The sequence below is a fragment of the Crocodylus siamensis genome, chromosome 10, assembly GCF_052110815.1.
Source record: "Crocodylus siamensis isolate JL-2025a chromosome 10, ASM5211081v1, whole genome shotgun sequence".
NCBI lineage: Eukaryota > Metazoa > Chordata > Crocodylia > Crocodylidae > Crocodylus > Crocodylus siamensis.
In genome coordinates, this window is record NC_143404.1 from 114,155 (window position 1) to 124,416 (window position 10,262).

The 10,262-nt window shown below is 50.1% G+C and overlaps 1 protein-coding gene across 1 annotated transcript in view; it reads right to left on the reverse strand.

Annotated features, from left to right (window-relative positions):
• The window catches only part of REEP2 (receptor accessory protein 2), a 73,497-nt gene extending 64,315 nt beyond the window's left edge, over window positions 1-9,182 (reverse strand). The window contains exons 1-5 of the mRNA XM_090020760.1: window positions 9,035-9,182; window positions 8,882-8,954; window positions 2,516-2,592; window positions 904-1,024; window positions 228-341 (exon numbers count right to left, since the gene is read on the reverse strand). Coding sequence (XP_089876886.1) covers window positions 228-341; window positions 904-1,024; window positions 2,516-2,592; window positions 8,882-8,954; window positions 9,035-9,066 — 417 coding nt within the window. The 5' untranslated portion in view covers window positions 9,067-9,182. The remainder of the gene's footprint in view (window positions 1-227; window positions 342-903; window positions 1,025-2,515; window positions 2,593-8,881; window positions 8,955-9,034) is intronic.
• Window positions 9,183-10,262: the final 1,080 nt, after the last annotated feature.

The following is a 10,262-nucleotide window of genomic DNA, read 5'->3' on the forward strand; positions in this document are numbered from 1 at the left end:
CCCTTGGGGAAGAACAGGGAAAAGACAAGCCTTCTCCAGAGACCAAAAGAAAAAAAGAGGATGAGGTAGTCCACTCCCATTTCTCCACAAGCTACAGAACAGGGAAAACAGGCAGACTGGAGGAAAAGTGAAGTGAAATGAATAGCAACCACCCTGGGAGCCCGCCAGGAAGTGCCTGATGCCTCAAAGGCTTAGGGGGTGGTTGTAATACATGGGAGAGGCATTACCTTTGCAGCTGCAGTAACTGCTGCATTGGCAGCCAGGTTTAACCCTCTCTTCCCAACTCGCATCATGGTTTCATAGCTCTTGTCACGGGCCTGGGTGATATACTCATCAATCTCCTAAGAGAAAGAGTATGGGAACACACCATTTAAAATTCCTAGTTAAAACCACAGAGACCTCCCCATTAAAATTCCAAAGGTCATCAGGCACCTACAGAGCTGATGAGCTCATCAGCTATAGAAGTTAACAGCTGTTATCTATTTTTCTGCTACCTGTGTTATTGTCTTTCCTTTGCTACTTAGGGCAGGTTCTTATCTGATGGAGATGTGCATTTGCAACTTGTCAAGAACCAAGACACCATGCCTAATGTAGATGCTGCAGCCTGCAGAGGCAGAAGGGCTGCGAGGGTGCTTCTATTTTAATTCAAACAGCTCAACTGTGGAAGGAGTGCACCCCAGGACCTGTAACGTCAGCAAGCCAAACATCCACATTAGAACGCAGGGATACTGCAGGCCTCACTGCAGTGAATGTTCAGCAGGCTGCACTTTTTAGAAGGGCAAAAGCTGTGCATCTCTGCAGGCAGCATAAACTAAAAATCATACAATAGGGGCTTTTTCTATGGCCTAACTTGGGTCACCCATCTTTCAGGGTAGGCCAAGATCTATGGCAACAGGAAAGTACCTTCTCCTTATTGGAGAGCGTTGGGTGCACAAACTTCCTGTAGAGGACGCTGGAGCCCTTGGTGTAAGGGGAAAGCAGCCAGATCACAAATGCGATTTTCAGCTCGAAATAAAAGGGAAACCTGAGAGAGATGGAGAAGCTAGAATCAAGACCAGGTCAGAGGCAGACAGAGATAAGTAGTCCAGAGAGTGGCACATGCAGATCAGCAGAGGGAAGAATAAAAAGTCTCAGAAAGGGCAGAGGCCAGAAACAGAACTAGGACCAATCTGAACCCCTGGGATGGATCTTTTTGGAGGCTCTCCAAGTCTTTCATCCTTAGCCATAACACCTCCCCACGCACGGCATCTCCCACTCCTGCAAACTTGCCAAGTTATAATCCAATAGCCCTTCCTGTCACTCAACAGTAAACTGTTGGAAAACCATGGACCACTCTTGGCTCTGCTGCCTGCTGGTAGGGAATCAAACAGTACAGTTCTTCCTTCACCTGCAGTGATTTACAGCTATATCCGACTTCCTCAGCCTCTCAACTGAGGACCAATCAGTCCCTGAAACTCCTGTCAACTGTTCTTCAGGTCAGTTGCTGAAGGACAATGGGTGCCACTGAAACAATAGATGCGTATCTTCTGTGGGAGATTACTTTTGCTACAGCTGGGAGAAGGGTTTCAAATGTTTAAATACAAAGCATTTCCCCATCTCTGTCAGTAATAAAGACTCTGCGTTTCAAGGGTCCATTTTAACATGTGCAGGAGTCCAGACTGAAAAATGACAGAGGATCAAATGCAGAGCTCAAAAGCTGGTGCAGGAAGAGAAAGGACAACTAGGTCTCTTTGGAAAATGTGTGTAAAGCAACTGAAGCTTTGAAAACACTAACATATCTTTGAAAATACTAACATATATTTCTGGTTTAGCTATTTTATTGCATTTGTTATTGCAGTATTTAGGCAACACCCCTTTCTCTGATGCTTGCAGAAAGCCAAAAGGCTTGATACAGTACCCCAGCGGATTTACAGCCAGTGGGGGTGGAAATCACATACAAGAGCAAGTATGGATATTGATAAGCCCCAAAACAAGCATTTCATGCTGAACCAGAAATCCTGAATGACCAAACATCAGGCACAATAGACTTGTACCCTTACCAGCCTCTCCCATAAAGCCTGAATTTCCCAAAGCACAAGTTCCAACGTCCCTCGAACCTTCTTATTCTCCTTCCACTTCCTTTAGATCTACAGCTCCTAACCTTTAGTGACTCAAATAGCACCTTAAGAAAACACTATTATTATTAAACCTGCCCTAACATTACATGGAGAGTCAGAACATCAGTCTCACATGTCATAGGATCTCCTGTTCTAGATGTCAAACATTTGGCACAGCCGTTTATGCCTACACAAGGCAAAGTATTAAAGAATTACGAGCTGCTAGCCACAATGGCTACAAAAGCAGGAGTCCTGGGGCTAGAGGGGCACAAGTCTTCTTCCAGCTCCTAAGGGTAGAAATAGCGTATGGGGGAGGGCTAGAAAGTTTCCTACTGTAGCTCTCAGAGAACACCAGAGAAAGTGGTAGCTAAACGTTCTTCCTCTACTCCCCACGAAGAGCAAGCAACCAGGATGCTCACCAAGAAAGAATGATATCCGTGAGTGTTTCTGCTGTAGTGAAGAAGGCGAATACAATCCAGTACATCATCCATTTTACCTGCAAGGGAACAGCCACTTATGTTAGACAATCAGACACATGCAGGTACAACCAGGATCCAACCCAAAAGTTAGGAATCCCTTTCTGGTCAAATGATTCATTACCTCCAGATGCCAAGACAGAAATACAAGGCCATATATGAGTAATTGTAGGAAAAAGTACAGAGGCTTTCAGAATTATCCATAAACCATGTTAAAACATAGACTTACAATTGAGGTTAAACATTATTTAAAAAGATATTTAGAATTAGGGTACAGAAACATTCAATTATCTTGTGACATCATGAAACAGTGATACAAATAAAATATTTTTGAAGGTTGGCGTTGTGTAGATCAAGATTTTCATGGTAGTCTTTTTTTTTTTTTTGCCATGTGTTGTCACATGCTGTCTTTCTTTTAAGAGTACTCTATCCTAAAATTTCTAAGGGACTCTGGCTGACTCTGGTCCGGACGATCTCCACCCCTGAACGCTGAGGGAATTGGCTGAGGTCATTGCGGGACCCCTGGCACAGCTGTACAAGCACTCATGGTGCTCTGGTGTGGTGCCAGAGGAGTGGAAGAGGGCCAATGTGGTTCTCATCTTCAAAAAAGGGAGGAAGGAGGACCCAGGAAACTACAGGCCAGTTAGTCTTACCTCAATCCCGGGTAAGCTTTTTGAGCAAATCATCCTGGCACAGGTCCAGGAGGGGCCAGCAGGGGAGATTATGCTTAGGGGCAACCAACACGGGTTCATTCAAGGCAGGTCCCGTCAGACCAACCTGGTGGCCTTCTATAACCAGGTCACCAAATCATTAGATGCAGGGGCAGCAGTGGACATAGTCTTTCTGGACTTCTGGAAGGCCTTCGACACTGTCTCTCACCCTGTTTTCATTAAAAAAAAAAAATGGGGGACTGTGGTGTTGACACCTATACAGTCAAATGGGTCACTAGTTGGCTAGAGGGCAGCACCCAGAGAGTGGTGGTGCACGGGTCATTTTCTACCTGGAGGGATGTGGGCAGTGGGGTCACCCAGGGCTCGGTCCTCAGGCCCACGCGGTTCAACATCTTCATCAGCGACTTGGACGAAGGGATAAAAAGCACCCTGTTCAAATTTGCTGATAACACTAAGATGTGGGGGGATGTGGCCATGCTAGAAGGAAGGAATAGGCTGCAATCAGACCTAGACAGGTTACAGGGATGGGCGGATGAGAATAGGATGGGATTCAACACCGACAAGGTGCAAGGCGATGCACCTGGGGAGGAAGAACCAGCACCATACCTACAGGCTAGGGAACATCCTTCTCATCAGTGCAGAGGCAGAAAAGGATCTTGGAGTCGTCACTGATGCCAAGATGAACATGGGCCAGCAGTGTGGCTAGGATCTGGAACGAATTTCCAAGAGAAGTGGTGCTGGCTCCTACCTTGGAGGTCTTTAAAGACAAGGCTTGACAATCACCTTGCTGGGGTCGTTTGACCCCAGTACTCTTTCCTCCCATGGCAGGGGCTCGGACTTGATGATCTGCTCAGGTCCCTTCCGACCCTACTAACTATGAAACTACGAAGAGGAAGAACGAACCAAAACAAGGATCAGATCAACTGAGGCACTTGCATTCTTAATCAAAAGCAAGTTACACACTCAGTACCACTGAGAACAATGGGAGATGACAACGACTTTAAACAAGTGATTCTATACAGAACAGGGATAGGCAAAAAATATAGCCCATGGGCCAAATCCAGCCCACCTCCAGGCATTCATCAGAGCTGGGCCAGCGCAGCAGCAAAGCTTGCTTCCTGGCAGCCCCAGCGGTGGTGGCAGCTCCTTCTGGCTGCCGCTGCTAGTGTCACCACTGCCCTGGACCCAGCCCTGCTGCTGCCTGGGCACCCCGACACCCTGGCCAATCCATGTCACACCCACCACTGGGCAGCACTGGACAGAGTGGAGTGGACACATGGAAACTGGCCTAGGACCCACATGGGCAGGGCACACTCAGCCAGGTGGATGGGATGGGATGGGATGGGATGGGGCTGGGACCTTGGGGCAGTGACAGCACAGGGTAAGGGCCCAGAGCAGAGCCATGACTGGCTGCCCACACATCCCCATGATGGGCGATGGTTCCACAGGCAGGGATATGCGGGGAGCGGATTGCAGTTCTTCCCTGGGCTCCGGCTTAGCTTGGTCACTGCTGCAAGATCCCAACCCTCACCCTAGCCTACCCACCCTGCTCCCAGACACTGCTCCCTGCCCACCTGTGGCCTCAACCCATCCCCACAGCTACTTTGTCTGCAGGCCCTGAGCAGGGCTCCATGGAGACCCTGGGATCATGGGGCAGACACAGCATGTGGCTGAGCCCAGGGCACACCAAGTTATTCCAGTACTAAAGGTTGCCTGCCCAATAGTATTCATAAATTCCACGTGCTTGGGGTTACAAGAAAAAAAAAATTAACAATTTGGTACATAAACAAATTTGTAATATGCCCAGCTACACAGTTATAAAAACATTTTTTCCTCAGCTAATTTATCAGACATTGGACAAATCAAAAGGCCTGTAATAGTAAAAAAAAAAAAAAAATCATCCTCCCCACCCACCTCTTAAAATAAATTTAAAAAAAAAGCAAGTCCAACAATGATTACCTCCCAGTCTCGAATACAACAGCTGGCTTTAAAAGCTATTTGTTAGGAGTCCAACCAGGCTGACTGTAGGACATGGCATCATTAGTCTCATGTGGTTCTGTTTTCTAGGTTATTAGCTGGATGCTCTGTCTTGAAGAACTTGGATACCAAGTCGGCAGGCCTGTTACAAGAACTAGGTTGGCTCCCCACAATTCATCACATTTAGTTGACAAAGCTTTTTTTCCCCACAGCTTATCAGACTACAAACTCCTCCTGCATGGGGAAGCAAGCTACAGCCTCTCTTCCTCATGCAACATACCAAAAAAGGGTTCTGGAGGTGAACTGATGTGCTCAGTAGTTAACTAACCATCTGACCAGAACTTGAACACACCCGTCAGGGCACAAGAATTAGCATTTGGGTCATGTCTGCAGCTTGTGGTGTAACACCCAGTTACTGCACTGGCTTTAAATGCAGTTCTTGCACCCAAGGTAGCTGCTGTACTGCAGCAACACAGAGTTCAGTACAGGCTCATTTTCCTTGCCAAGAATAGCCTGCAGAGATCCAAAATGCTGCAGCTACACTGCTTCTAGTGCCCGAGGTGGCTCATTTAAAGCCTACTCAGGTAGCTCTATGTGAGTCTCTTATACAGACATACAGATGAGAGAGCACTTCAGTGTGCTGGCTCTTCAGCTTTCAAAGCAGGCAGCAGCATGCGGGCAGCTCCAGCTCTGAATGTACACAGGATGCACTGCATTAAAAATGAACCAGTTTTATACAGCCACTTTTCAGAAGAAAGCTGTACTGCCAGGTCCTTCAGAACTCTGAGACAAATACCATCTAGTCAGGGCAAATGGTGCTGTTATTCACTTGTTTCAGCAGTTCCTCCTCTTAAACCTTAATCAGTTCATCCCCATCTATTTCCCCGATAGGTGGGGTAAGCATTTATTTCTGTCAGTAAAGGCTGATCCAAAGAAGCTGCTTAGCCCCTCTGCAATACCTGTATTCTTCTTCATTGTGAGGGAAAGCAATTGTGCAAAGATATATACTTTTTTTTTGCTATTTGGTTTTCAAAGTTCACCGTACCTGAAAAATTGTACAATTTATTGACAACCCCCCCCCCCCAACTCAGGCCGATTTCTGCTTTATGAAGGATGGGTTTTTTCTTTGGTTTGAATAAATGTTTGGCACCCTGTTATTTAACAAGAGTGTTTTTCCTTTTCTTTACACTTTTTTTTTTTTTTTTAGTTGGAATGAATCCATTCCAAGACTAATAAGCCAGGTATAAGTAGTCTTAGGACTCATTTTAATAATTTTATTTTCTTAACTTTTGTCTCTAGATTCTCTTTAACCAACTTGGCTATTTTTAGATCTTGCTAAAGATACATTCTAGAATACAGGCGACCTCCGCTTAACACTGTTTCACTTAGTGCTATTTCACTATAACACTCATTTTAAATCGCAACTCCAGCAAGTTTCATTATAATGCTTGCAGTCACCATCTCAGGTCGTCAAAAATTTTTGGTTTCTCTTAATGCTCAGTTTTCCAGGAACCAAATAAGACCGCTAACTGGGGGTTGCTTGTACCCATTTCTGTACAATCCCCTTAACAGAAGACAATTTAATTATACCCAGATTCATAGATGTTAGGGTCGGAAGGGGCCTCAATAGGTCATTGAGTCCGACCCCCTGCATAGGCAGGAAAGAGCGCTAGGTTCAGATGACCCCAGCCAGATGTCTATCTAACCTCCTCTTGAAGACCCCCCCGGGTAGAGGAGAACACCACCTCCCTTGGCACTAACTGTGAAGTAGTTCTTCCTAATGTCCAGTCTAAATCTGCTCTCTACTAGCTTATGGCCATTATTTCTTGTAACTCTCAGGGGCACCTTGGCGAGTAGAGCCTCACCAATTCCCTTGTGTGGCCCCATGATGAATTTATAGGCAGCCACAAGGTCGCCTCTCAACCTTCTCTTGCAGAGGCTGAAGAGGTCCAGGTGCCCTAGTCTCTCCTCGCAGCGCTTGGCCTGCAAGCCCTTAACCATATGAGTGGCCCTTCTCTGGACCCTCTCCAGGTTTATCCCCATCCCTCTTAAAGTGCGGCACCCCAAACTAGACGCAGTACTCCAACTGCGGTGTGACCAGTGCCCGATAAAAGGCGAAGTATTACTTCCTTGGTGCTGTTTGTCATGCATCTGCTGATGCATGATAAAGTGCCATTAGCTTTGCTGATGACTTCGTCACACCAACAACTCATGTTCATCTTGGGAGTCCGCTAGGACTCCGAGATCCCTTTCCGCTTCCGAAACTCGTCTCGCAGATCTCATCTTACTCTGCAGTTCAAATCCAGTTACTTCCTGAATCAGCTCCACTTCCATCCAGAACCAAGACAAAAGTAGCAGCTTGAATTCTGCGCTTCAGAATTAGCTGTATCAAGAAACAATCATCTATGAAGACAAGAAAGCACTTCTCAAATGGGGCACAAATAGAAACAGTGGTGACCGCCCCAAGCCTTTTGGTTACACGTCCCACCAGTGGATTTGTGGCCTGCAATCACTCGACCATGAGCCACGGTTTTCTTTCCATCAGCAGGCTGGGTAGATTTATCGGCACTTTTGACAATACTGCACTCGTCTACAAGACTGTTTTCATGCAAGTGTTCCAAATTTGGAAGGTGCCTGGCACCCCCAGTGCTACCACGGCTGCACCGAAAGACAAGATGAACATGGTTATTATTCTGAAGAGGAAAATCAAGCAATTTACCGGCTCCATTTTTACTGAAACCCAGCAAGTCCAGAGCAGTATCTCCACTGCAATTTAATAAAGAACTGATATTTTTGTTCCCTACCAGCTAGGTTTTTCCAACCACAAAATCTGTGCGAGGACTTCTGGGCTAATGCGGATCCCACAACAAGACACAGTGAATCGTTCTGTGGCCGGTGCTCGAGCCAGAATGAGATTCTGCACCCAGTTGTGTGCGATGCGGTGAATGAAGGCGATAGGCAGAAAGAGCAGGTGAAGAACAGAGGTAGCAGTAATAAGGTCACACGGTCATTCGTTAAGCCCTAGACCCAAAATTGTTTTGACAACATCTTCCTAATCTTTCCAGGCCTCTCTCAAGGTTATCGAGGAAGACATGCGCTTGAAGTAGCAAATAAAATCACTTTGCGGTGAGAAGAACGCACAGGGACCAAAGCAACGCTCTTCAGGAGGCCAAGCCACCTCGACAGGAGGCTTCGTTTCTTCTCTGCTCGTCTGGTGAGAGCCAAGGGCAGCGCCAGCTAATGTAGGTGTGCACTCGCTAGCTAGCAAGTGTGTCTGGGGGCAGAGCGTGAGACAACACGCCAAGGCTCCTACGCGGATCGGCAGCAGCCTCGACCAACCTAGCGACTGCTCCCGCGCTGGAGCCGCGCGGTGCTTGCCCGGGCGAGCAGACGCTGCAGCACCGGGCCCGGGCGAGCAGGGCTCCCTCCGCCTTCCCGCTGGGTCAAGTCTGGGCCCCAACGACGTGCGGGGGGGCGGGGCGGGCTCCTCTCTCTCGAGCGGCCGCTGCGGGGCAGCTATGGGTGGCGCGGACACCACCCTGGGCCGGGCCTGGCGCGACGGACGCAGCCCTGCCCTGCGCCCGCGGGGGCACAGCCGCACCGGGCCGGGCAGGGGCTCGAGGGCCGCGGGCCCCGCGCACACGCGGCCGGGGGCACTTACGTATTCCTTCACGTTCTTGGTCTTCACGGCCTTGTAGGACGAGTAGGCGGGGTAGAGCGTCCCGAACAGCAGTCTGCAACGAGCAAGCGGCTAGCACCCGCCTCAGACCGGGCACCCCCCGGCCCCGCCGCCCCCCGGCCCCCGCGCACTCACACCACGAGGCGGGAGATGATCCAGGACACCATGGCGATGCGCGGCCGGGCGGCGGCGGCGGCGGCGGCGACTCTTAAAGGGCAGGTTCCTGCAGCAGGCGCGGCCCCGCCCCGCCCTTAAAGGGGAGGCGCTGCGGCGTCGGAGGGAAGCCGGAGCCGGCCCGCTCCCGGCAGCCCCTGCGCCTCCTGCGGGGTGGGGCGGGGGCTGCCCGCGGCACACACGGGCTCGGGACCCTTCCCGCCCCCCCGCGGATCGCGTCGGTCGCTCGGCCGCAGCCCCAGCCCCAGCCTCGGGCCCGGCCCGGCAGGAGGCGCTGTCTGTTCCGCGCACTGCAGCTGGGCTGGGGCCGGGCGGCGCGAGGGCGGAGCCAGTGCATGCGCACCCCGCCCCGAGCGCGGTGCGTGTGTTGGGCCCCGATTTAGCGACGCCCCACGACAGGGACGGGATGACCCTGGCGACCAGCCCGCCGGGGCCGGGGCCGGGGCATGCGGGGGACCCGCGCCGACAGCTCCGGCTCGCGGGGGCAGCCCGCAGCCGCACTGCAGGAAGCGACTCGGGTCCCTGGTGCGAGCTAGACGGAGCGCGGCCCACCCGGGCGGCGCAGGGTCGACCGCGGCTCCGTTGCCAGGCGCCTGGTGGAGACGGGGCCGGCGGGCCCGGGAGCCGGGAGTGAAACCCCAGCCGGGCACGAGCAGAAGGGGTCCAGGGAGCACGATGCTCGAGGCAAGGCTCTAATCTCAAAGACCTGGCACGGGGAATAACGGCCGGAAATTAGACAAATCATCAGTGGAGCCCAGTTCTGGAGCAGCCTTCCAGTAGGAAAAGTAGGGACCAAAAAAGCTTTGTGCCTTTAAGATGGAGCTTTATGCGTTTTGGAAGAGAGGTGTATAAGACACAGGACTCATTTTGATGACTTGAGGCCCTTGCACCCAGGACTCTTTGGTCCCAGGATGCCAGGGGCTTCAACTGAGGGAGGCAAATTTACCATACCCTTGAGGAACCTGGGGACTGCAGGACAGAAAATTAGGTCACATACATGTGATAAATGGATATTGTTCTTGCCTGGATTTTTTAAGGAAATTATAACCAATCTGTAATGTTCATCCTCGTAGAAGATATTTTGACTGAAGGAACATGAAGCCTGAGACAGAGTTAACTCTGAGATAGAAGCTAGTCTCTCAACAGTAGCTCCGACTTTTAGAGAACGGCTTCTATTTCTGTTTATTGC